The sequence below is a fragment of the Hyperoodon ampullatus genome (assembly GCF_949752795.1).
Source record: "Hyperoodon ampullatus genome assembly, chromosome: 2".
NCBI classification, from domain to species: domain Eukaryota; kingdom Metazoa; phylum Chordata; class Mammalia; order Artiodactyla; family Ziphiidae; genus Hyperoodon; species Hyperoodon ampullatus.
In genome coordinates this window covers 36,977,354-37,004,769 of record NC_136915.1, presented here as the reverse complement: position 1 = coordinate 37,004,769, position 27,416 = coordinate 36,977,354, and the positions used below count along the sequence as shown (strand labels likewise).

The 27,416-nt window shown below is 42.4% G+C and overlaps 1 protein-coding gene across 13 annotated transcripts in view; it reads right to left on the bottom strand.

Annotated features, from left to right (window-relative positions):
- The window catches only part of ST3GAL3 (ST3 beta-galactoside alpha-2,3-sialyltransferase 3), a gene marked incomplete at its 5' end in the record, with an annotated part of 200,612 nt that overhangs the window by 62,639 nt on the left and 110,557 nt on the right, over nt 1-27,416 (bottom strand). For 11 of the 13 annotated variants that reach the window (XM_079697750.1, XM_079697751.1, XM_079697755.1 and 8 more), the window contains one exon: nt 9,631-9,723. The exons of the other annotated variants lie outside the window; for them this stretch is intronic. In XM_079697750.1, coding sequence (XP_079553876.1) covers nt 9,631-9,723 — 93 coding nt within the window. The remainder of the gene's footprint in view (nt 1-9,630; nt 9,724-27,416) is intronic. 13 annotated transcript variants of the gene reach the window in all.

The following is a 27,416-nucleotide window of genomic DNA, read 5'->3' as shown; positions in this document are numbered from 1 at the left end:
AGTCCGCCTGCCGATGCAGGGGACACGGGTTTGTGCCCCGGTCCGGGAAGATCCCACATGCCGCGGAGCGGCTGGGCCCGTGAGCCATGGCCGCTGAGCCTGCGCGTCCGGAGCCTGTGCTCCACAACGGGAGAGGCCACAACAGTGAGAGGCCCACGTATCGCAAAAAAAAAAAAAAAAAAAAAAAAAAAGAGTCCCAGAACCCACGAAGGGCAGAGAAGGAGGGTCTTGGAAATATGGGGATATCAGATACCCAGCTACCTTGGCCAGGAGCCCATAAACTTTCAAATCCCCCAGGGCAGTGCAGTAGGCCTCTTTTACCTTCTCACACGAGAGTCCCAAGACAGGCAGCTGGGACTCTGTCAATACTCCAGACTTCCTGCCTCAGAGAGCTCAGCAAGGTTTCAAAAGCCATCCTTTGCACTCGGGGGAATTTGGCCAGCTTGGACCACGGCAATGATTCCTTAGTAGCATGAGAATCACAGACGCACACAGTCTCAGACACAAGCCATGCACCCTGGCCTTCCCAAAGCAAAGAGCGTCCCAAGAGAAGTGAAGTGAGGTTTTCCTCTGTAGAGCCAGGCAAGAGGGCAATTTCTACACCAGTGCCTCCTGAGCCCCCGTCGGGCAACTGGTAGACCTCTGCACTCTGGCCCCTAGCCACCCTGTCCATGGGACAGCAGCTGTGAGAGGCAATAGAATATGGCAGTTAAGCATATGGGCTAGGCGGTCAGAGTAGGGTTCAAACTGGGCTTCATCACTTCCTATCCGTGTGACCTCAGGCAAACTGCTCGACTTCTTTACGCCTCCGTTTCCTCAGAGTTAAAACTGTATTAATAACAATACTATTTCATATGATTGTTGGGAGGATTAAAACAGAAAAAATAGGAAAAGGTCTCAGCAGAGGATCGGAGAAGTCAATATTGATACATCAGTAGGTGTTGGTTGTCACTGTTGCTGCTGTACTTGGGCACAGCCTGGATTTGGGTTCTGCTTTTGGCTGAAACTGTTTGCCACAGGCCTCGCCTATGGATGCATGCTTGTGCCTGATGCTAAGTGGCTTCACTGGTTACCATCAAAAAGACATGATACTCAATCTTTCATCAAAGCACCTTTAAAAAGCCACTCAAATGTTTATAGTAAAGCATTGCTAGGAAAATGGGGAGTGGGAGCTGTATTTTTTCTTTAAACCTATATTTTAAATGTTTACCATGACCTATTCTGGGATCTTTATTTCTCCCTGAAAAAACTTACCTGATTTAATGAAAGTCATTGGGAAAACAGAGTTCACTTAGTGTCTAACATTAAATTTTGCTGGAATGATCTAACATTTATAGCCCCAAGATACATCCTCTCATTTCATTCTCTTGACTAATGAGTTATGCTCTGACTTTTCCAAGATCACACATAGCCCATTAAGTGAGAAAGCTGTGAGAACTTTCTATCTCCAAATCTCATCTCTTTCCAATCTATCATATATTGGTACATGTCAAAATAATTATTTTTCTTCAGTAACTCTCTCCACTGAAAGAGTGTCTCATCAACATTCCTCATTCCCTCAGACTCTCAATCTCCCAAGGGCAGAAATCAATATCCACTCATGAAACAAGCATTAAGTGCCTACTAAGTGCTAAAGGTTCTGCTAAGTATTGGCAGCCATGAATAAGACCATGTCTCTATGCTAAGAGGTACACAGCCTACTATGTGAGAAGAAACATCAATACATAATTACAAGTACCGTAACAGAGCTACGTGTGCAGCACTATAGCGGGACAGGTTGGGGAAGGAGTAACTGGGTGTGTGCAGGAACGGAGGTCAGGGAAGGCTTTCTGTTCCATGAGACCAATAGATGCAAAGCCCTAATCCAATGTTTACAGCAGAGGAGATGCTCAATAAATTTGATTTCCCTTGGACCTCATGCCCCCTCCTCCCCATCTCTCTCGTTAGAGGACAATGTATCCAGGCAGGCAAGGAGGATTTCCCAGCAGACAGCGCAAAGGTGTGAGAGGGAGCAGGCTGGCTTCCCAGAGAAGCAGAACTCTGCACCTTGGATGGGCCAGCCCACCAGCACCCCTCCGCTACCACTGCCTGCTCCCCAGTCTGAGCTCAGGCGTAGGAGGCAGTGGCTGGGTGGGCTCAAGGAGGAGTGAGGCTTAGGGCCAGAGTGAGAATACCCTTCCCACAGCACTTGGTAACGAGAGAGAGAGAGAGAGAGAGAGAGAGAGAGAGAAAGAGAGAGAGAGAGGGATCTAATGGCTTGTTTTTATTAGATCAGGTCAAAACTAACACGTCAAAAGAGCTGCCTTAAGACCCCTTGTGTCAAAATATTCTTACTACAAAAATCAAAATCTTGAATTTACTTACAACTTTTTGGTCCAAATATCCAGAAACACTAGTTACCCACGAGGAAAAAAATTAAACAATCCTAGATCCCAACACCAGGGATCACACCTAACACTAAAACCAAACCAAAACAATAAAAACTCAGATGGATTAATAATTCAAATATAAATAATAAAGCTATAAGAGTACTGGATGGGGCTTCCCTGGTGGTGCAGTGGTTGAGAGTCCACCTGCTGATGCGGGGGATACGGGTTCGTGCCCCGGTCCGGGAAGATCCCACATGCCACGGAGTGGCTGGGCCCGTGAGCCATGGCTGCTGAGCCTGCGCGTCCAGAGCCTGTGCTCCGCAATGGGAGAAAGTACTGGATGAAGATTAAACTACTGTGTGTGGATATAAATTCAAAAACTGCTACAGAGGGCAATTTGCCCATAACTTTCAAAATTATAAACACACACAACTTTGGATCCATAAATATCACTTTATTCTAGATAATCTCACATGTGTGGGGAGTGTTGTGTAAAAAAGGTTATTCACTGAAGTAATATTTAGAGTAGTAAAAAATGGCAATTGCCTAACTGTCCATCAATAGGGAACTGATGCAGTAAACTATAGTTTAGTTCATAGAATGCTGTGTAAAGAAGGGACTTCTGCTTCCCACCATGATAGAATAACAGGGGTGGGATTTACCCTCCTACCTTCAACAACCAGAAAACAAGTCAAAATAGATGAAACAAGTCTTTGGACCAGTGCAGGGATGGGGAACCCCAATAGAGCCTAGTGGTCTTCCTGAGTTGAAAAAAAGTGATCAAAGTTTAGGGAGGGCAAGAAGACTAGAATTTGTGGTGACTACCACGGAGAACAGAGATGCTCAGAAGGCCCCAGAGACCTGCAAAGGGGTCCCCTCAGATCTTTGGCCAAGTACTGACCTGGGCGTATATGAGAGAAAATTCTGAGGCTGAGGAAAGGCCACCGGGAAGTGGTAGATCAAACAATTCCTGGTGTTCATACAGGGCTGGGAATTGTTTGTATTCACAAAACAATTGTGGAAATAAATCAGGCAGAGTGGAAATGCCTCATAATGCACAAGGCATTGGGTCCAGTCCCTAGACAGGTACTCCGTTAGTTATGGGGATAAATTAGCCCTAGACAAATGGTTGCTCAACACCTGCACTAGCAATGTTAAAAGCAAATCTCAAAGGGATACAACTGATTCCAAGTAACTTAACTACATGTCCAAGCAAAACTAGCACTATTTAAGAGAACATAACAAAATCTAGCACAGAAAAACATAAATTTCACATTGTCTTGAATCTAATAAAAAATTACCAGGCAGGCATACAAAGAATCAGAAAAATATAGGCCATTATCAGGAGAAAAATCAATCAATAGAAACCATCCCAGAAATGATACAGATGATGGGATTACCAGACAAGGATGTTTAAATAGCTATTCTAAATATATTCTCTATGTTCAGGAAGGTAGAAGAACACATGAACATAATAAAGAATAAAATGAAAGATATAAATAGACCTAAATGGAACCACAGAGATTAAAAACACAATATCTGAAATGAAAACACACCAGATGGGATTAACAGCTGATTAGACACCACAAGAGAAATATCAGTGGGTGTGAAAACATAGCAATATCAACTATCCAAAATGAAACACAAAGAGAAATAAGAAAGAATTGGGGGAAAAAAACACCAAACAAACCTAGCATCAAACAAACCAGTTGGATGAATGGCTTAACATACATGTAATTGGAATCCTGGGAAGGGTGATGGGCAGAAAAAAATATTTGAAAAAATAAGGACAAAAAGCATCCAAATTTGATTAAAAAATAAACTATAAACTATAGTTATTTATAAATAAATGCAAGCCAAGAATAATATAAAGAAAACCACAACAAACTACATCATATCAAATTGCTGAGAATGAGCGATAAGGAGAAAAATATCAAAAAGCAGGCAGAGGAAAAGAGAAACATTGCATACAAAGTGAAAAAAGGTAAAGGGACTTCCCTGGTGGTCCAATGCTTAAGAATCCACCTTCCAATGCAGGGGATGCGGGTTCGATCCCTGGTCAGGGAACTAAGATCCAACATACCAGAGGCAACTAAGCCCGCACACCACAACTACAGAGAAGCCCCAACTAGAGAAGCCCACATGCCACAGTGAAGATCCCACATGCTGCAACTAAGACCTGACGCAGACAAATAATAAAATAAAATTTAAATAAATAAATAAGGTAAGAATGACAGAAGACTTTCGTTAGAAACTATACAAGCCAAAAGAAAGTGAAGTTATATCTTTAAAGTATTGCAGGTGTGTCAGATTGTCAACCTAGAATTGTATACACAGCCAAAAACAAACAAACTTTGGAAACTGAAGGTAAAATAGACTTTATCAGACAAACCAAAGCTGATAGACTTCATTGCCATGAGATCTTCCTCATAAGAAATGTTAAAAGACGTTCTTCAAGCAGAAGAAAAAGAACACCATACAGAAATATGTACCTACACAAAGGAAGAAAGAGCAACAGTAAAACTAAGTTTGTGGGTAACTATAAAAGAGTTTTCAGGGACTTCCCTGGTGGTGTAGTGGATAAGAATCCGCCTACCAATGCAGGGGACATGGGTCCGATCCCTGGTCTAGGAAGATCCCACTTGCTGCGGAGCAACTAAGCCCATGTGCCACAACTACTGAAGCCTGCAGGCCTAGAGTCTGTGCACTGCAATGAAGAGTAGCCCCGGCTTACCACAACTAGAGAAAGCCCACGTGCAGCAACAAAGACCCAACGCAGCCAAAAAAAAAACAAACAAAAAACAAAGGGAGAATGAAAACAAATCCGAGGGGGGAAAAAAAAGACTTTTCATCCTAATTTTTAAAAACTTTTAAAATTTAAATTGTGGTAAAATACACATAACATAAAATTTATCATCTTAAACATTTTTAAGTGTACAATTCAGTAGTGTTAAGTACTTTCACATTGTTAGGCACTCAATCTCCAGAATGCTTTTCATCTTGTAAAACTGAAACTCTGTCTATTAAATATCCATTAAACAGGAATTCCTCATTTCCCCCTGTCCCCAGCCTCTGGCAGCCACCATTCTATTTTCTATCTCTGTGAGTCTGACTACCCTAGGTACCTCACATAAGTGAAATAAAACAGTATTGTCTTTCTATGACTGGTTTATTTCACTTAGTATAATGTCCTCAAGGTTCACCCACACCATAGCATCTGTCAGAACTTCCCCTCTTTTTAAGGCTGAATAATATTCCATTCCATGTATATACCACATTTTATCTTTTCATCAATTGACAAACTCTTGGATTGCTTTGGCTATTGTGAATAATGCTGCTAAGAACATGGATGTGCAAATACCTCTTTCAGACCCTGCTTTCATTTCTTTTGGGTATATACCCAAAAGCAGAATTGCTGGGTCATATAGTAATTCTACTTTCAGTTTTTTGAGGAACACCATACTGTTTTCCATAGTGGCTGCACCACCAATTTACATTGTCACCAGCAGTGCACAGGGTTCTGATTTCTCCACATCCTTGTCAACACTTGCTATTTTCTGCTACTTTGATAGCAGCCACCCTAATGAGTGTGAGGTAGTATCTCACTCTGTTTTTTTTTGTTTTGTTTTGTTTGGCTGTGTTGGGTCTTCGTTGCTGCCCGCCGGCTTTCTCTAGTTGCGGCGAGCAGGGGATACTCTTGGTTGAGGTGCGCAGGCTCCTCATTACAGTGGCTTCTCTTGTTGCAGAGCACGGACTCCAGGCACATGGGCTTCAGTAGTTGTGGCACGTGGGCTCAGTAGTTGTGGCTTGCGGGCTCTAGAGCGCAGGCTCAGTAGCTGTGGCACCCGGGCTTAGCTGCTCCACGGCATGTGGGATCTTCCTGGACCAGGGCTTGAACCCGTGTCCCCTGCATTGGCAGGCAGATTCTTAACCACTGCACCACCAGGGAAGCCCTCTCATTGTGGTTTTGATTTGCATTTCCCCAATGACTAATTATATTGAGCATTTTTTCATGTGCTTGTTGGCTATTTGTATATCATCTTAGGAGAAATGTCTATTTGAATCCTTCACCCATTTGTTGTTGTTTTTGAGTTGTAGGAGTTCTTTATATATTCTGGATATTAACACCACATCAGATATATGATGTGCAAATACCTTCTCCCATTCTGTAGGTTGCCTTTTCCTGCTCATTTTTAATTCACTTTAAATAATTAACTGTTTAAAACAAAAATAAATAAGGACAGTGTTGTGTGGGTTTATAATACATAAATGTAAAATATGACCAAAAATAGCACAAAGGGCAGAAGGGGAAATGGAAGTATACTGTTCTAAGGTTCATAAGCTCTAAACGAAGTGCTATAATATTATTTAAAAGTAGATTATAAATCAATGATGTATATTGTAAACTCTAGAATAATCATAAAAAACATAAAACAAAGAGGCATAGCTATTAAACCAACAGTTTTATTTTATGGTAAAATAAAACCATAAAACACACTCAATTAATCCAAAAGGAGGCAGGAAAAGGAAGGGAAAAAAGAAACTAGCAGAAAACTCACAGCAAGATGGTAGATTTAAGCCAAACCACACTGATGATTACATTAAATATAAACAGTATAAACATTCCAGTAAAAGGCAGACATTGTCAGATTGGATAAAAAAGCAAGACTCCATTATGTGTTGTCTGCAAGAAACCCTCTCTAATTTTAAAGAAACAGATAGGTTAAATGTAAAAGGAGGGACTGCTGCCAACCACACCTCTAAGATCCAACTTCTCTGATGCTCAAGGGTATAAACATACAAACTCCTTCTCCACCAGAAAATGTAAAAGAATAGAAAAACATATACCATGATGAAACTAACTTTTAAAAGGCTGGAGTGGTTATATTAATATCAAACAAGGAAGATTTCAGAACAAGGATTATTACCAGTGAAAAAGGGACATTTCAGAAAAATGAAGGAGTCTATTCAGCAAGGGCCTACAATCCTAAATGTGTATGCACTAAATGGCAGAGCTTCAAAATATATTGAAGCAAAAACTGATAAATGGAGACTTCAACATCCCTCTGTTAGTAACTGACCATATGTGGAATCTAAAAATAAAATGATACATTTAACCACTGTGCCACCAGAGAAGTCCCGGGAAAGACTTCTTAGATAAAACATCGAAAGCAGGGCTTCCCTGGTAAGCCCTCTAAGCCTTCCCTTCCCTCTAAACCTACTAGAACAGCTAAAATTAAAAAGATTGATGTCAGGGATATAAAACAACTAAAACTCTTATACTTTGCTGGCAGGAAAGCAAAACAGTATAGTCACTTTGGAAAACAGTTTGGCAAATTCTTATGCAGTGAAGCATACATCCTCTACACAAATGTTTATATTGGCTTTATTTATAATAGTTAAAAACTGGAATTAACCCAAATGTCTTTTGACTGTTGAATAGATAAACAACATACAATGTTATGCCCATTTAATGGAATACTATTCAGCAATAAAAAGGAACAAGCAACTGCTACACACATGTGTGAATCCCAAATGCATTATACTAAACAAAAGAGGCAGACTCAAAAGGCTACTATATGATCCATTTATATGACATTCTGGAAATACTACAGGGACAGTAGTTGTCAGGGCTTGGGGGTCAAAGGAGGGGTTAACTGCAAAGAAGCATGAAGGAACTTTTGGGGGTGATGTTGGACGTATTCTATTAACTGTTACGGTGGTTGCACAAAGGTATTATCAAAACTCATACAACTATACTAATATGTAGATTTTACTGTATGTAAATTAAACCTCAACAAATCTTTAATAAAATTATGACACCTCCAAACAATTATATATTATGCAATCATTTAAAATATGAGATGAATCCATATATGCTGTTAATAGGATAAACTCTAAGACACATTGTTAGGAGTAAAAAGCAAGATACAGTACAATAAATACGGTATGTTCCTGTTTATGGTAATATTGGCTGTCTCTGGGATCTGGAGTGGGAATATATACCCTTTTGTACTGTTTGAGTTTTTTTTCCCCACATGCTTGTATTACTTTCAATTAGAAAACCCATACACAGGTCAAGGAAAACTCACAGGTGTCTGGTCCAGGGGCCTGAGCAATGTAGGTCTGAGAAAACCCATGCAAGAATATGGAACATGGTGCCAGACACTTAAGAAGTGCTCAGAAAATAGCTGGGGGAAGCAAAACACTGGAATCAAGTCAGAAGGCAGACCCCGGACAAAGAGATCTCTAACTGAACACCAGATATTCAGCCAGCAGAGCCTCCTGTTTTATACAAGGAGCTAAGCTTGGATTGATGACATTAGGAAAGAAAAGGAGCATAAAATCCAAATATCCTGGACTTGCTTTTGGGCAAGCTGTTTGTCAGCATTCTTTTGCAAGCACACCGTGTGCCCTAACCTCAGCCTTCTAAGGGATGGAGTGCATACCCTTCCCCCGTGAACACAGCCCACCCCAAGAGGCCACCCCTAGGGCTCCTCTGGTGGTCCGAGTGCTACATCCTGACTCCCAGAGGTCCCGAGCAGCCCCTCCTACATCCCCTCCAAGTCAGATAGTCCTATAACTCTCTGAAGGAACAAAACGACCCCAAGGGTCTCACTGCACTCGGACAGCAGACAAGATGATCGCAGCATGTCAGGCTCTTTTCCACACCAAGGTTTCAGGAAAGAAAACCCGAAAGGAAAAGGCGGATAAGCAAGCAAGGCCTCTCAGTGGAATTGGGTGAAAGGATCTCCCAGGGTTTGGCACAGCTTCTTTCAGCAGCTCCTATCAAGGAAATCAGGAACTCCAGAACGCCAGGCTCAGAAACTCCTCTTTATTTCCTGCTTTATTTGGATTTGCCTCCCTGAAGCCAGGTAGTTGGTCCTAGCTTCCAAAAAAGACTACGAGCTTCTGTGCTGTGGAACATTGTCTGGCTGCCTCTGGATACCTGGCTTCCAAGGGGAACCACGTAGGTTCTACCTCGCCTCTTTCCTCCACAGAAGTGAGCTGTGCTGGCAGGTACAAGCTCTGAGAGGAAGATGGGTGTAAGGTGTAGCAAGGGCCTAGAGTGGGACTGGAGTAGGAACCAACCAAAAGCAAAGTATTTTCCAGGCACCCACAGACTCAAGGACACAGGAGGAAAGGTACCACAAAATCTCATTTTCTCAGAGGCACATCACTTGCCACAAGGGGCAGGGTGTCTGAGTCCTGGGCCATGGACCAGGCTATCCAGGTGATGGGAAGAAACAGGAGCACTTACCGGGGGAAGATGGCAGTCATCAAGGCTGAAGCATAGCCAGGCTTGCAAGCTCCCTCTGAAAAGTTTGCGTACTTGGTGGCTAACTCAGCAGGCCTATAGGAAGAGAAAGAGAGTCACAGCTTGCCAGGCACTGGGCAGTGGTTACTAGTTCATGAAGAGCTGTAGGTGTTTAAACCCTGAACAAAGCTTCACTCCCTACAATCAGCACTTCAGCCCCTTTTCCACACCAAGGCCCTGGAGGTGGGGGTAAGGGGGAGGAGCCAAGAAACCCTAAAGGAATAGGTAGGTAAACAAGCAAGGCCCGGCAGTGGAATTTGGTAAAAAGAGCTCACTGGGTTTTGCATAGATTCTTTGCAGTAAGCCCGATTCCAGGGAAATCAGGAACTCCATCCAGGCTCCCAGACTGGGAGAGTAGAGCCTGGAAACCTAAGGAGAGAGCCGCCAGACTTTGATAAAGTCACAGGCACTGCCCTTTCAACCTTCCTGAATATGTCTACATGTCCAGCCTCATCTGCCTCTATTCTCTCCCCACACACTACGATCCAGCCAGTGGGAACCACTCACAGTGCCCTGAATAGAGATCAAATACATGTTGGGGCGTTTAGTTAAGGAGGCTCTCCTGCTCTCCTATCCTCTGTGCCTGGAATGTTCTTCCTTGTCCTTCTCCTCCTGCCTATGCCTCCCGGTCCTTCACAACTCAGCTCAGATGTCAATTTCTCTGGGCATAATTCCCTGACCCCCAGATTGAGCCAAGTGCTTCCCTGCGCTCAGTGTCCACCCCCTGCCACCCGCATTACATGATTGCCCAGCACTCGCTATACAGAACTGCAGTCGTTGGTAGTATGTCTCCCTCACTGCACTGTAAATTCCCAAGGTCAGGGTCTGATTTAACCCTGTACCTCCAGTTCTTTGCACAGAGATGGGCACGTAGAAGACCCTTATGATTTTCTTTTTTTTTTTTTTTTTGCGGTATGTGGGCTTCTCACTGTTGTGGCCTCTCCCGTTGCGGAGCACAGGCTCCGGACACACAGGCCCAGCGGCCATGGCTCACGGGCCCAGCCGCTCCGCGGCATGTGGGATCTTCCCAGACCGGGGCACGAACCCATCTCCCCTGCATCGGCAGGCGGACTCTCAACCACTGCGCCACCAGGGAAGCCCCCTTATGATTTTCTGAAGGAACAAAATGGTCCTGACAATCTCACTACACTTGGACTGGACATAAGACAATCTCAGGAGCCCATAAGTCAGAAAGCACTATTTTTCAGAAGGCTTGTGAGTTCTAGCCCTGGCTTTGCTGCTGTGTGACTGTAGTGTCAAGTCATCTCATATCTCTGGGCTTCAGTGTCCATATGTGTTCAGTGTGCAGCTGGAGTCACAGCCCTGCCACCAAAAACCCTGCCCAGTACAGTCTAGAGAAGTGGAAGAACAAGACACATTTGGTGACTGCTGGGGCTGGAGGCCCTGCGTGCTGGGGCACCTGAAGGAGCCCTGGCTCGTTGCCAGTTCCCAGTCCCAACCTCCCCAGTCTCCACCCTTGGGCCAGCTGCCAGCCCTCTGATGCCCAGCTGCTCTGCTGTGCTGGGGCCCTGTGGTGAGGCTTCCCTCAAGGCTGCCTTCTGCAGGGGCGGGGGCGGGGTGGGTCCAGGGTAGGGGAGGCTGGTGCCTATACAGGACAGCCAGAAACCATGATGCCACCGCCTATCATGCGTCATGTGTGATTCACTCAGTGCCCTGTGAGCCTAGCCCAGCGTCTTATACAGAGTCACTGCTCACTGAATTCAGACAAACTCATCTGTATCTATGTGCAATTTCTTCTAAAAAATCTACATTTTTTTAGCTTTCCCTACCAATGAAATTTAAAGCCTGAAATGCAAATGTAAATGCTGAGTGACAAGCTGGAGTTGGGCCTTTATTTGGTAGGCAAAAGAAAGTCAAGGGTTTAACAAGAGAAGTTTACATAACAGTATTTTCTTACATAAACAACTGTATTTCAGAAATGAAACATAAACTTCGGTGCAATTACTAAACCTACCGGAAGCTTTTGGACTAGGCACAGTGATGAAAACATTATAGATTTCTTCAATTACTCCTCTCAATAGCCAGGTGAGTAGGTGCTATTAATTATTAATTTACATACAAGCTCAGAAAGATGAAGAGACTTAGTCAAGAGCATACAGCTAGTAAGTAGTGGATATTACGTGAAACTATTTCTCTCTAACACGAGTGCAGGAGCTCTTAATTAATTAATTAATTAATTAATTAAGTTTTGGCTGCATTGGGTCTTCGTTTCTGTGCGAGGGCTTTCTCTAGTTGCGGCGAGTGGGGGCCTCTTCATCTCAGTGCGCAGGCCTCTCACTGTTGCGGCCTCTCTTGTTGCAGAGCACAGGCTCCAGATGCACAGGCTTAGTAGTTGTGGCTCACGGGCCTAGTTGCTCCGCAGCATGTGGGATCCTCCCAGACCAGGGCTCGAACCTGTGTCCCCTGCATTGGCAGGCAGATTCTCAATCACTGCGCCACCAGGGAAGCCCAGGAGCTCTTAATATGGTACCGCCCTGGTGTGGATCCCAGTCAGTGCCATCACAGAGGGAAGCACAGAGTCCAGGGACAGCACGAGTGGTCACTGCAGTTGGAGATGGGGTAGAGAAGCTCTCTGGAAGTGTGTAACAAGCAGTGAGGCATTATGAGACCCTCATATCCTTGTCTCCAATCCCCCACCATCTGCTTGCTTGCCTGGTACTGTGGGTTCCTATGGTCTTTCTGAATTCCAGAAAGTTTCACAAAGAAAAGGAAAGATGGATGGTGGTCGTCCCTTTAACATAGTGCATTGCAGAAATGCACATAGAAATGCATGTACAACAGCAGACAAATCTTCAGCCGCATCCTTCCTCTCTCTAGTGAACATCATCAACTTCTGGCAAAATGCTTCAAGAATCAGGGCTCTAGATGTGCAGCAATATGGATGGACCTGGAGGGCCTTATGCTAAGTGAAATAAGTCAGACAGAGAAAGACAAATACTGTATGATCTCACATATATGTGGAATCTAAAAAATACAACAAACTAGTGACTATAGCAAGACAAGAAGTAGACTCACAGATATAGAGAACAAACTTGTGGTTGCCAGCAGGAAGGGTGGGGAGGGACAAAATATGGGTGGGAGAGTGGGAGGTACAAACCATAGGGTGTAAGATAGGCTCAAGGATGTACTATACAACATGGGGAATACAGCCAATATTCTGTAATAACTGTAAATGGAAAGTAACCTTTAAAAAATGTATAAAAAATTTTTAATTAAAAAAAAAGAATCAGGCTATGGGATAGTCCAGGGTCTATGGACTCAGGTAATCCATAATGGAGAAGAAAGAGCACAGGCAAGATGGAACACAGGAAGTCAGAGCCCACCAGGAAAGGCTCTTCCCATGCCAGTGCAGGGTAGTCAGATATTAAGGATGGAGCAGCTCTAAACCAAACCCCAAACAACAGTAACTTCTAAAACATACAGCCCTGGGCATAGTGGGCCATGTCAAGTTATTACCAAATTAAAATGCCTTAGAAATGGCCTCCTGACTATCCCAGTGAGAGAAGAATAGGGGGAGTGTTGGGGATTCTGAGTCATACAGCAGGCTGGGACCTCTGGGGCAGTGAGCGGTCAAAACCACCAAGATTAACAGTCTCCAACTCCCTCAGGCCAGAATAGTTAGTTTCTCTAAGGCGCTCACACTCCAAATGCCAGGAGGCCCCCACAGATGTCTGATCAAATCATTCAGCCCTTGTTCTTCTCATACTCTGCAGCTGGCCTTTCATTTGGGGAGATTTAGAATTTCGACCAGTAAGAGCACCATTGTCCTGCAAACGTGACTACCAAGTGCCTGGGGTGAAGAGTGTAAACCAGTGCTCTCTTAAGAGGAAATCCAGACGGAGAGGCTGGCACCTCAAAGAAGGAACCAGACTTCCACGCCTCTGCTTCACTCAGAAGCCCCAAGCTTAAGGAATCAGGTCAAACAACAGGTTGTAAATGGGAAGAATACAGGACCTGGAATTAGAAGCTTTCATAAAGGACACTGCAAGCTGCGTGACCTTGGGCAAGTGAAGGACAATCTGCTTCTCAGCTTCCTCATCTGCAAATGGGAACCACTCAGCTCTCAGACATCTTGGAGGGTGTGGTGAGAAAGAACATTTGGATGGGCTGGCTGTCCTCTAGAGCACCACACAAATACTTCGTGACAGGTGAGGTGGCGGAGGTTTCCAATGCTCAAGTTTGGATTCTGTCCTGGGGAGAGTCACTGAATGATTTCCAGTGGGAGAGTGCCCTGATCACCGTGTGCATTTTAAGGATCAACATTTGGGAGGTGAGGAGTAGCGTGGCAAAAGGCTGAAAGAAGCAGTCCCTGAGATAGAAAAATAATCAGGAGAGAGTGTGATGTCTCAGGTGCCAAAGGAATGAAGTGTCTCAAGAAGGATACAGGGACCAACTGCATCAAACACTGTGCTCGGCCTGGGAAGGTAGCCATAAGATTGACAGCTGGATTTGCCAGCATGGAGGTTGCTCTTGACTTTGAGTAGAGCTGTTTCACTGGAGTGTGGGGGTGAAATGCTGCTTTCATCGGGTTTCAGAGAAAACAGAAGAATTGGAGCCAGGGAATAGAGACTATCATTTTTAGAAGTTTTGCTATACAGGGAGACAGAGAAATGGGGCAATTGCTGGAGGGAAATTGCAGGCAAAGATTTTTTTGAGGTTAGGAAATTTTTCAGCATGCATATAAGCTGGTTAGAATAAGAGAAAAACTCAAGCATGATGCAGCAGAAATGGGACAGCTGGAGAAATGTCCCTGAGAAGGTGAGAGAGGGAAAGGATCTACCACAAAAGTAGAAGGTTGGCCTTAGCTCTGTCTACCCTGCCCTGCCCTGGCCAGTGACTACCTATTCATCTTGCAACATTCGGGTGAAGCACCACTTCCTTTGTGAAACTTTTCATGATTGCTTCCCCTGCCAAGCAGAACCAACCTCTCCTGCCTGTGGACCCCATCTTACCTAGAGCTGACAGTCACCTGACCTTGCTCACTTGTCCCCACTCTCTTTCTCTCCCACCTCCTTCTCTTCCATCCTCTCACTCATGCATTCATTCATTCACTCAACAGATATTTAGAGGCAACAGAGTCACTCTGCTTGGGTTTGTACCCTGGCTCTATCCCTTACTAGCTGGGCATGTTATTTAACTGCTCTGTGCCTTAATTTCCACATCTTTAAAACTGGAATTATACTAATACCTCATAAAATTGTTGTGAGGATTATGTTGAGAATACAATGTTTAGTACAATGCCTGGCACATAGTTCTCCCTCAGTACATGCTAACTGTAACAGTCTCGTTGTTGTTATGTGCCAGACGCTGGCCTGGGATTAGGGATATAGTGATGACTAGGACATAACTATGGCCTAGCACTTGTTACCCTGAAGAATAAACTGTCCATTTAGGGACTTCCCTGGCGGCACAGTGGTTAAGAATCTGTCTGCCAATGCAGGGGACACGGGTTCAAGCCCTGGTCCGGGAAGATTCCCACACGCCATGGAGCAACTAAGCCCGTGCGCCACAACTACTGAGCCTGTGCTCTAGAGCCCGTGAGCCACAGTTACTGAGCCCACATGCCACAACTACTGAAGTCCGTGTGCCTAGAGCCTGCGCTCCACAACAAAGAGAAGCGGCCGCAATGAGAAGCCCGTGCACCGCAACAAAGAGTAGCCCCTGCTCACCACAACTAGAGGAAGCCCACGTGCAGCAACCAAGACCGAATGCAGCCAAAAAATAAATATATTTTTTTAAAAAAAGGAATAACTGTCCATTTAAACATCTTTCTCTCTCAGACCATGAAATCTGAGTATAGTGCCTAGCACAGAGTACCATGAGTGGCACTGAGTATATAAGTACCCAACAAAATGTTTGTTGGACTGAACTCAATTGGTTACCTTGACTTGGAAGGTTAATTGACAGGAAGTGTGGGTATGAGGTGGTGATGGCTGGGGAAAATGAAGAAAGGACTTTGAAGATTAGGACTGTATAGATCAGTGTTGTTGGGCATCTCATGACCAATGGGCTAATTTCTAGAACCTCTCAGAAAAGACTGAACTTAGCCCCCTACTGTGCCCCCTCCCTCATTCCAGGTGCCAGTTTACAGGAAGCAGTTCAAGGAACTGGTTGCAAGAACGGAGTAAGACCATGTGTGTAACACCTAGCACACTGCCTCACAAACCATAGTTAACAAATATTAGCTTCTTTTTAAGCAAATATAGCAACTTAATCAAGTTAAGTAGCCAGTACAATTGTGCTGGGAGGACTTGCATGATAAACACAGGTAAGAACTCTCAGCACAGAGTTCACCCCACCACTGCTTCTTCAGTTCTATCCTCTCTAACCTTCCCGATGAAGATGCACTTCTGCAATTACTAGAGAGATGCTTCTGGAATGACGACATGATTTGGGAAATGGCAGAAGCAGCTTAGGTTAGCTTTAGTAATCCTAGCCCGTCATTAAACATTTTCATTTTCTTTTTTTCTTCTGAAATAGCCTTTATGTAAGAAAGGTTATTTAATACTGCCATAGAGCCTTTCAAGCTCCAAGATGGAAAGTTTTCTCCCTAAGGACAATTTTTATCTCCTCTGACTGCCTCTCCCCCACGATTACAGGTCTGCTGGCTCTTCCTGAATTATCAACCGTCTCTTCATTCACCCACATTTGGGGGGTGCCAGTCCATCCTGCCCTGGGCATCACTGACCTATTGCTCTTTGTGAACTCCGCTGCAGACTTGGGCTTCTATAGAGTTTTGCCTCACTTACAGTGATCTGTGATAAACATGGAGGCACTGTCTCATGTCTCTTCTATCACTTTAAGAGAAGAGGGACTGCTTGATTTGCATGATCTGGAATTTGGGGTATTTCTCAGCTATGGAGGCCCTGCCTTTCAGCTCTTGTTATGGGGCACTGCAGTATCTTCTCAACAAATCAGCCACTCTGCTCTTTGATCAGTGATTCTGGAGCTGACATTACTGCAGTTTATCTTTGTCTCCAGGGCCTTGTAATTTACTTCATTTTGTCTGGGAGGATGCTCTCTAGTAAGCTCTTGCAAACGCTTTAGCCTGAGCTGTATATGCAATTCTCACCGAGACTTTCCACCAGGAATCTCTTGCAACTGCTCCAATTCAATTTTGTTTCTACATTTTATTAAAACACACACACACACACACACACACACACACACACACACACACTGGACATAATTATCTAATATAACTTTACAATAATCCTTTAAGGAGTACAGCCCTTAGACCTAGGCATGTGGAGCTAAAAGAGTCCAGGAGAAACATGGTTGGAAGATGTGCTATTCTATGTTTACACTATAGAATTTCAAATGATAAATTTTGGTAGGGATTGCACTGACTGTGTACGTTGTTTTAGATACTATAAACATTTTAACAATATTAATTCTTCCAATCCATGAGTACAAAATATATTCCATTTATTTGTGTCTTCTTCATTACTTTCATCAGTGTCTTATAGTTTCAGTGTAAAAAGCCTTTCGCCTCCTAATCTAAATTTATTACAAGGTATTTTATTCTTTTTGATGCAATTGTAAATGGGATTGTTTTCTTAATTTCTCTTTCTGATATTTCATTATTAGTGTATAGAAACACAACTGATTTTAGTATATTGATTTTGTATCTTATAACTTTATTGAATTTTTAAAAATCATTCTAACAGGTTTTTTTTTTTGGTGGAATCTTTAGGATTTTTATATATAATATTGTCACCTCTAAATACAGACAGTTTTACTTTTTCCGTTCCAAATTGGATGCCTTTTGTTTCTTTTCTTTCTTAATTGCTTTGGCTAGGACTTCTGGTACTACAATGAATAAAAGTGGTGAGAGTGGCCATCTTTGTCTTGTTCCTGATCTTAGAGGAAAGACTCAGTTTTTTTACCATTGAGTATGACGTTATCTGTGGGTTTATCATATATGGCCTTTATTATGTTGAGGTACATTTCCTTTATACCCACTTTGTTGAGAATTTTTATTATGAATGGATGTTGAATTTTGTCACATGCTTATTTTGTATCTACTGAGATGATCATATGATTTTTTTCTCTTCATTTTATTAATGTGGTTTATCACATTGATTGATCTATGGATGTTGCACCATCCTTGCATCCCAGGAATAAATCTCACTTGATCACAGTGTATGTTGAATTTTAATGTATTGTTGAATTCTGTTTGCTAAAATTTTGTTGAGGATTTTTGCATCTGTGTTCATCAAAGATATTGGCCTGTAATTTTCTTTTCTTGTAGTGCCTTTGTCTGGTTTTGGTATCAGGATAATGCTGGCCTCATAAAATGAGTTTGGAAGTGTTCCCTCCTCTTCTATGTTTTGGAAAAATTTGAGAAGGATTGGTATTTTTTTCTTTAAATGTTTGGTAGAATTCACCAGCCATCTGGTCCTGGGCTTTTGTTTGTTGGGAGGTTTCTGACTACTGATTCAATCTCCTTACTAGTAATTGGTCTGTTTGGATTTTTATTTCTTCATGATTCAGTCTTGGTAGTTTCAAATGGTAAATCTAACATGACCACAAACTAATTACAGTTCACATTTCCCCTTCATACTCTGGGTAAGACTTGCATTTGTGGTCATTGTCAGCAAAGCACAGTCACAACCTTTCAGAGTCACTGGAAGCCAGTATTCGTGGGCAGCATGAAGGATAAGGATAGTGTGGCATCAAGAGTAATGATGTAGGAATATTACTCAGCCATAAAAAGAAACGAAATCGAGTTACCTGTAGTGAGGTGGATGGACCTAGAGACTGTCATACAGAGTGAAGTAAGTCAGAAACAGAAAAACAAATACCATATGCTAACACATATATGGAATCTTAAAAAAAAAAAAAGGTTCGGAACAATCTAGGGGCAGGACAAGAATAAAGACGCAGACATAGAGAATGGACTTGAGGGCACGGGGAGGGGGAAAGGTAAGCTGGGACGAAGTGAGAGAGTGGCATGGACATATATACACTACCAAATGTAAAATAGATAGCTAGTGGGAAGCAGCTGCATAGCACAGGGAGATCAGCTCAGTGCTTTGTGACCACCTAGAGGGGTGGGATAGGGAGGGTGGGAGGGAGAAGCAAGAGGGAGGAGATATGGGGATGTATGTATATGTATAGCTGATTCACTTTGTTATACAGCAGGAACTAACACACCATTGTAAAGCAATTATACTCCAATAAAGATGCTAAAAAAAAAAAAAAGAGTAATGATGTAACCAGCATGAAATAAAGGGTACTAGAGAACTGAAGAGACAAGAAGATCTATATTGTTTCTATAAAACAGGTTCCAGAAAGCCATGGTACTGTAAATAATAACAGTACTGCTACCTTTTTCTTATGGTGGGAGATGTGAAATTAGCCAGGAATGATACACCTGACAATAAAAAAAACATGATGAGATGGTTCCTGAATCTAAAGAGAAAGAAGGGGTATCTGGATACTCTGAAGAAACTTCATGTGCACTGATTGGATAATATACACATACATAAGTATCTCTTCTTTCCCTATTGTTCTAAATCCTCATTAATAAATCATTACATCTCACATGGACCCATCAACTTATTTATACAGCAGAGACCTTACAAAAATATTAGCCAGGACTCCGCACACCCTTGGAGCAGCCCTACTCTGGGGTAAGTATTATTATCATTTTTGACAAGAGAAACTGACTCTTAAACCCATCCTTTATTCTCACCAAAGCCTTTGCTTTCTTTGGTAGAAAGAAGAGTGGGCTTAAAGGTAAAAAGACTGGAGTTTAAGCAACTAGTTCTTCCACTTACTAGTTGTGTAACCTCAGGCATGAGATAATCGGTTCTCTTAACTCTTAAAATAGCTATAATAAATACAGGACTGGTGGGAAGATCAAATGATTTCCTGCAACAATGTAGGTCAGAACATTCTTTGAAAGGTTATACAAATGTCAGTAACTATTCCTACTGTTTTAATGTTTGACTTCCGTTGTTTCTACTTCTAGACCACCTGAATTATCATCATAATTTCACTAATATTTTTTAATTAATTAATTTTTATTTTTGGCTGCATTGGGTCTTCGTTGCTGCACGCAGGCTTTCTCTAGTTGCAGCAAGCAGGGTCTACTTTTCATTGTGGTGCGTGGGCTTCTTGTTCTGGTGGCTTCTCTTGTTGTGGAACACGGGCTCTAGGCGCGTGGGCTTCAGTAGTTGTGGCATACAGGCTCAGTAGTTGGGGCTTGCGCGCTCTAGAGCACAGGCTCAGTAGTTGTGGCGCACAGGCTTTGTTGTTCCGCAGCATGTGGGATCTTCCTGGTCCAGGGCCCGAACCCGTGTCCCCTGCATTGGCAGGTGGATTCTTAATCTCTGCGCCACCAGGGAAGTCCCCGTTTCACTAATTTAATGAGGAAAAAAACCTGTTGTTAAAATTTTTCTTACTTGGATTATTCTGTCCAACTCACTTGCCTGTCTCCAAACTTCTGCCCTATCGGCAGGAAGATCAGGAGACTCCTGGGAACAGAGAAGGAGGGTCGCTGAAGTGAAGCCAACATCTCATATACAGGGACTTGTCTTCAACTGGCATGCCAGTGCGTAACTGAGCTCAGTGGAAAGGCTAAATAAATCTCATAAGATCTGTAGCGTAGTATTTACTGATCTCTTTACTGTCTCCGTAGTTTTTCCTTTTCCACAATGTCATACAGTTGAAACCATATAGTATGTAGACTTTTCAGACTGGCTTCTTTCATTTAGCAACATGTATCTAAGGTTCCTCCATGCCTGTTCATGGCTTGACAGTGCATTTCTTTTTAGAGCCAAATAATACTCCATTGTCTGGATGTACTACAGTTTGTTTATCCATTCACCTAATGAAGGACATCTCGGTTGCTTCCAGTTGTTGGCGATTATGATTTTTTAAAGATAATTAAACCAAAAGACCCTTATTACTGTATAAGCCAGAGCAATGTGCAACATTTGGGCCATACTGTGCCACTGTGTGCAGTTTTGTATAGACATAAGTTTTCAGCTCAATTGGGTAAATACCTACAACAGTAATTGCTGAATCATGTGGTCAGACTATGTTTAGCTTTTTAATATGTTGCCAAAATGGCTGAACGATTCTGCATTCCTGCCAACAATGAATGAGACTTCCTGTTGCTCCACATCCTTGCCAGCATTTGTTGTGTCAGTATTTTGTATTTTAGCCATTCTAATAGGTGTGGTGATATTTTATTCTTGTTTTAATCTGCATTTCCCTAATGACACATGAGATATGGGCATCTTTTCATATGCTTATTTGCCATCTGTATATATCTTGTCAGATGAGGTGTCTGTTAAAGTCTTTGGCCTATTTTTAACTGGGTTGGTTGTTTTTCTTATTGCTGAGTTTTAAGAGTTCTTTGTATATTTTGAATGAAAGTCTTTTAAAAATCAAACATGTGTTTTGCAAGTATTTTTTTCTGGTTTGTGGCTTGTTTTTTCATTATTTTATCAGTGTCTTTCACAGAACAAAAGGTTTTAATTTTAGTAAGTCAAGTTATTGATTTTTTTCTTTCATGAATTGTACTCTTGGTTTTGTATCTAAAAACTCACTGCCAAATCCAAGTTCACACAGATTTTCTCCTGTTATATTCTAGAAGTTTTGTGTTTTACATTTAGGTCTATTAGATTCCATTTTGAGTTAATTCTCATGAAAAGTGTAAGGTGAAAGATTTAGTTTCTACATATGGATGTCCAATTGTTCTAGCATCACTCGTCGAAAAGATGATCCTTTTTTTTCTGTTGAATTGCCTTTGCTCCTTTGTCAAGGATCAATTGACTATATTGGTGTATTTCTATTTCTGGACTCTCTATTCTGTTCCATTGATCTGTTTGTCTATTCTTTTGCCAATACCATGCTGTCCTAATTACTGTAGCTTTATCTTAAGTCTAATGTCATGTAGCATCAGTCCTTCAACTTTGTTTCTCTTTATCAGTATTATGTGGACTATTCTCAGTTGTTTGCCTTTCCATATAAACTTTAAAATAAGTTTGTTGATATCCATAAAATAATTTGCTGGGATTTTAACTGAGATTACGTTGAATCTATAGATCAAGTTAGGAGGAACTGACATTTAAACAATATTGAATCTTTCTATCCATGAACATGGAATAGCTCTCAATTTATCTAGATTTCTCTGATCAGAGTCTTGTAATTATATATATAAATTTATATATATCAATATATTTAGATTTATACCTAAGTATTTCATTTTGTGTGTGATAATATAAATGATATTATGTTTTTAATTTCATATTCCAATTGTTCATTTCTGGTATATAGGAAAGCAACTGACTTTTGTATTTTAACCTTGTATCCTGGAACCGTGCTATAACTGCTGGTTAGTTCCAGTTTTCTGCCAGTTCTCTGGGATTTTCTACAGAGTCAATCATGTCATCTGTGAACAAAGACGGTTTTATTCCTTCCTTCCTAATATCTATGCCTTTTATTTCCTTTACTGTTATTATTGAATTAGCTAGACCTTTCAGTATACGCTGAATAGGAGTAGTAAAAAGGGACATTCTTGCCTTTTCCCAAACTTAGGGGGAAAGCATCTAGTTTCTCATCATCAAGCATGATGTTAGGTGTAGTTTTTTTTTTTTTTTTTTTTTTTTTTTTGCAGTACGCGGGCCTCTCACTGCTGTGGCCTCTCCCACTGCGGAGCACAGGCCCCGGACGCACAGCCTCAGTGGCCATGGCTCACGGGCCCAGCTGCTCTGCGGCATGTGGGATCTTCCCGGCTCAGGGCCCTAACCCGTGTCCCCTGCATCGGCAGGTGGACTATCAACCAGTGCACCACCAGGGAAGCGCTAGGTGTAGATTTTTTGTAGATGTTCTTTATCTTATTGAGCAAGTTTCTTTCCATTCCTATTTTGCTGAGAGTTTTTCCTAAAATTACGATTGGATGTTGGATTGTATCAAGTGCTTTTCTGCACCTTATAGATATGATCATATGATTTTTCTTCTTTAGCCTGTTGATGTGATGCAATACAGTAATTGATTTTCTAATGTTGAACCAACCTTGCATAACTGGAATAAATCCCACTTCATTTAGGTGTGTGGTTCTTTTTGTACATCATTGGATTAAATATGCTAATATTTTGTTGAGAATTTTTGCATTATGTTCATGAGAGATATTGGTCTGTAATTTTCTTATAATGTCTTTATCTGGTTTTGGTTTTAGGGTAATGCTGGCTTCACAGAACAAGTTAGAAAGTGTTCCCTCTGCTTCTATTTTCTGGAAGAGATTGTAATTGGTATCGTCTTTTCCTTAAATGTCTGATAGAAGTCACCAGTGAAACCATCTGAGCCTGGTGTTTTCTGGAAGGTTACTAATTATTGATTCAATTTCCTTGGTAGATATAGGTCTCTTCAGATGATCTGTTTCTTCTTGTATGAGTTTTGGTAGTTTGTGTGTTCCAAGGAATTGGTCTGTTGCATCTAAGTTATCAAATTTGTGGGCACAGAGCTGCTCATAATATTCCTTTATTATGCTTTTAATATCCATGGGATCAGTAGTGATGATCCTTCTTTCATTTCTGATATTAGTAATCTGTGTCTTCTCTCTTTTTTTTTTTGGCTAGCCTGGCTAGAGGTTTACTGCTTTTATTAATATTGCAAAAAAATCTGCTTTTGGTTTTATTGATTTTCTCTACTGACTTCTGCCCTTTGTTTCTTTTCTTTTTTTTTTTTTTTTTTTGCGGTACGCGGGCCTCTCACTGTTGTGGCCTCTCCTGTTGCAGAGCACAGGCTCTGGACGCGCAGGCTCAGTGGCCATGGCTCACGGGCCTAGCTGCTCCACGGCATGTGGGATTTTCCCGGACCAGGGCACGAACCCGTGTCCCCTGCATCGGCAGGTGGACTCTCAACCACTGCACCACCAGGGAAGCCCTCTTTTTTTAAAATTAATTTATTTATGGCTGCGTTGGGTCTTTGTTGCTGAGGGTGGGGTTTCTCTAGTTGCAGTGAGCAGGGTCTATTCTTCGTTGCAGTATGCAGGTTTCTCATTGCAGTGGCATCTCTTGTTGCAGAGTACCAGCCCTAGAGTGCGCAGGCTTCAGTAGTTGCAGCACGTGGGCTCAGTAGTTGTGGCTCATGGGCACTAGAGTGTGGGCTCAGTAGTTGTGGTGCACGGGCTTAGTTGCTCTGTGGCATGTGGGATCTTCCTGGACCAGGCCTTGAACCCATGTCCCCTGCATTGGCAGGCGGATTCTTAACCACTGCGCCACCAGGGAAGTCCCCCTGCTCTTTGTTTCTATGAAGGTCTCCTAAGTCTTATTTCCCTTTCCACTTTTGCTCCTCTCCAACCCATCTACCTTCCCACGGCCAAAATCACCTTCCTACAAGTCAAAACTAATGCTTTTCAACTGCTTACAATACTTCGATGGCACCTTTTGCCTTCAAGATGAAGCCCAAACTTCTTATTGTTATCTCTAAAGCCCTGCATGATTTGGTCTGCTCATTCCTCCAGACTTATCATGTCTCATCCTTAGACCTCTTGGAGCTTTGACAGCATAGAAAAGAGACAGATATTAAGTTTTTACACAAATATTTATTCCAAATATAGATAATGAAGAACTATTTAAATAGGCCAATAGAATTTACAGGAAACTCTTCAATTGATTCAGATTTTAAAAGACCATGAAGAAAAAAACTAGAGAAAGGAAGGAATAAAACTGTCTTTGTTCACAGATGACATGATTGACTATGTAGAAAATCCCAGAGAACTGGCAGAAAACTCCTGGAACTAACCAGCAGTTATAGCACGGTTCCAGGATACAAGGTTAAAATACAAAAGTCAGTTGCTTTTCTATATACCAGCAATGAACAATTGGAATATGAAATTATTCTTAGTTCCCCGATGAGGAATCAAAACCACGCCCCCTGCAGTGGAAGTGCGGACCACCAGGGAAGTCCCGAAAGTTTTTTTTTTTTTAACTACAGAAAAGAAGGCACATCCAGATATATTTTTTCATTTTAAAGGTATATAAGGACAATACAGAAAAGGTAAACTCAAAAGGAAAAAAGTACTCACAATCCAACTGTCCTAACATAACTACTACTACATTCTGCAGTAGTTATTATATTCAAACCATATTCAAATATGGTTATAGTGATAGGCTTGAAGGCTATACCCTGGTTCTCAACCCTGGCATGTTAGAATCACCTGGTGGAACTTTTAAACATTAAGGCAACTGAGCCTGATTCCTGATCAACTAAATCAGAATCTCTGGGTGGTGAAGTCCTGTACTGAGAAACACTGTATACAGCCATGTCCTATGTACAGGCAGAGGCCTCACCTCAAAGGTGAGTTTATTTTTGGTATCAATCACCTGGGAAAGTGAAGAGTTCCTCAGACAGGATATGGAATCTTTTAGAGCAGTATTAGACTCATATGGGGAGCTTTAAAAATCCCAAAGCCCAGGCTACACCTCAACCCAATGACTTCAGAATCTCTAAGGCGTGGGAGGCAGACGTCAGTAATTTCTTAAGCTCCCCAGGTGATTCCAGTGTTCAGTCAAGGTTAAGAACCACTGTGCTGAGAGCTCCAGGTGAGCTACAAAGTAGGAATTTGGCTTTTGGCATATGGTAGGTGCTCAATAAACACTTTCCCCACAAGGAAAAGTTCCCCATGCAGCCATAGGGAACTTGACAGGCTGTTCTGGAAATAGTAAGCTATGCCTCAGGGTATATTTTAGACTGTCCCATGTTTATAGGTCTTTCACAATTGGCTTGGTTTTCACAAGCCGTTGGGGGTTAAAAGTTGTTAGTTTTGGCTCCTATATCCTTGTCTTCACAAGGAATTCCTTATGAAATGAGACTGAGCATTAACGCCTCCATGCTCTTGCCCACATGGCAACCATAAAACATCATACTGTGGCAGCAGACAGGAGCTTTCCCAGCACACGGAGCACCCACCTACACCCAGCTGAAACAGATGACACCACCATTTAATTAAGTCAGCTTCCAGAAGGCTGACATCAGCTCAGGAAAAACACACCTGGACACCAGGGTCTGGCACCTTCAAGACTCCAGATGGTTCCCGTCTCTGCTGGACTAATGGGCACATTCCCCGGCTCCGGTGTCATGTTCCTCACAACCAAGACTGAGATTTCCTTAGGGTTCTGTCTGAGTGCTCTGCCTCCAGATACAGGCAGGGCTAACTCCCTCTCTTCCACTGAGTCTTTGCTCACATCTACCTTTCATTGAGGCTTGCTCTAACCGTCCCATTTAAACTTGCAATCTCTTCTCCAGCATTCCCTTGTCCTGCTCTATTTTCTTTCATAGCACTCATCACCTTCCAAGACACTGAAAACGTTACTTGTTTATCACACTTTTTGTTGACTGAACACCTTGTTCACTGGTATATCCTCAGAGCATAGAACCTGACACATAGTAGTTGCTCAAGAAAGCTGTTGAATGAATGAGGAAGCGCTTACCTCGATGTCTGGGCAGCAGACGGTAGCCCTGAGCCTTTCCCTAGGACCCTCCACTTTGAACAGCAGACTCCTTTTTGGGAAGCCAGAGCCTCTCCAGGGACCAGACTTGAACCCTCTGGAGGCATCATCCAATTGGGCTGCAGCTGACTGCACTGAGCAGCCTGAGTGCCTACCCCCCAGGGAACACAAGGTTAATTCTTGGACAACTTTGAGGCCAACAAAACCCAACACGCCAGCCTCACATCCTGGTTATTCACTCCCTCAATGACATCCTCATCAGTTTTCTCATGCTCAAGTCACTGCTGTCTGCTTCTTCTTCATGGTTCAATCTCCCACTTCTCTCCCACCTCACCATATTCTAACTTTCCACTGTCTTCCATGAAGCCTCGACTTCTTCAATGAATGTTCCTTCCATCTTCTAATTTCATAGAAACCTGGGTCTTCACTGAAAACACCATTTCCTCTACAGCCCTATGTGATGGAGGCTGCTCTTTCTTCTATACCCCATGCATCTGAAGGTCCCTAATATCCTCTTTGTACTCCATTTATGCTTCTGAGTCACCAGTACGTCACCTTACTTAAAAAAAAAAAAGAAAACCTGTTCATTGCTCATGCTAACCAGAAATACTACCTCCTACCCTCCCTTGCTGTTCGCATTTACACTCTCCCCCTTCATTAAGACTTCAGCTCACAAGACATCCTTTCCAATCAAGCTTACAAGGCTGTTCATATGGCTTAAAATTTTCACGGTTTTATCCCAATTACAAAGCACAAAGTTGATACTCACGAAATATTTGCTACATGAATGAGTTGAAGAAATGAAATCTGGGGCATGAAGCAGGAGGCAAGCTGAGGTTCAGGTCTGATTTTGGGGCTATAGCCTTCCCAGTTTACCAGACACCAATAAGGGTAAATGGATAGGTGGAATCTCATACTTGGGCAATTATTATGATCCCACTTTATAGTAAGAAACTGAGCAATAACAGTTAAATAACTCACTCAATATTATAGCTAGTAAGATGTGGAACTGGGCTTTAAAAATCAACATCTGACTCCACAGCCCACATTTTAAAAATAAATTTATTTATTTTATTTTTATTTTTGGCTGTGTTGGGTCTTCTTTGTTGTGCACAGAAGCAATGCTTCTCTAGATGTGGTGAGTGGGGGCTACTCTTCATTGTGGTGCACGTTGTAGTGGCTTCTGTTGTTGCAGTGCACAGGCTCTAGGCACGTGGGCTTCACTAGTTGTGGCACGTG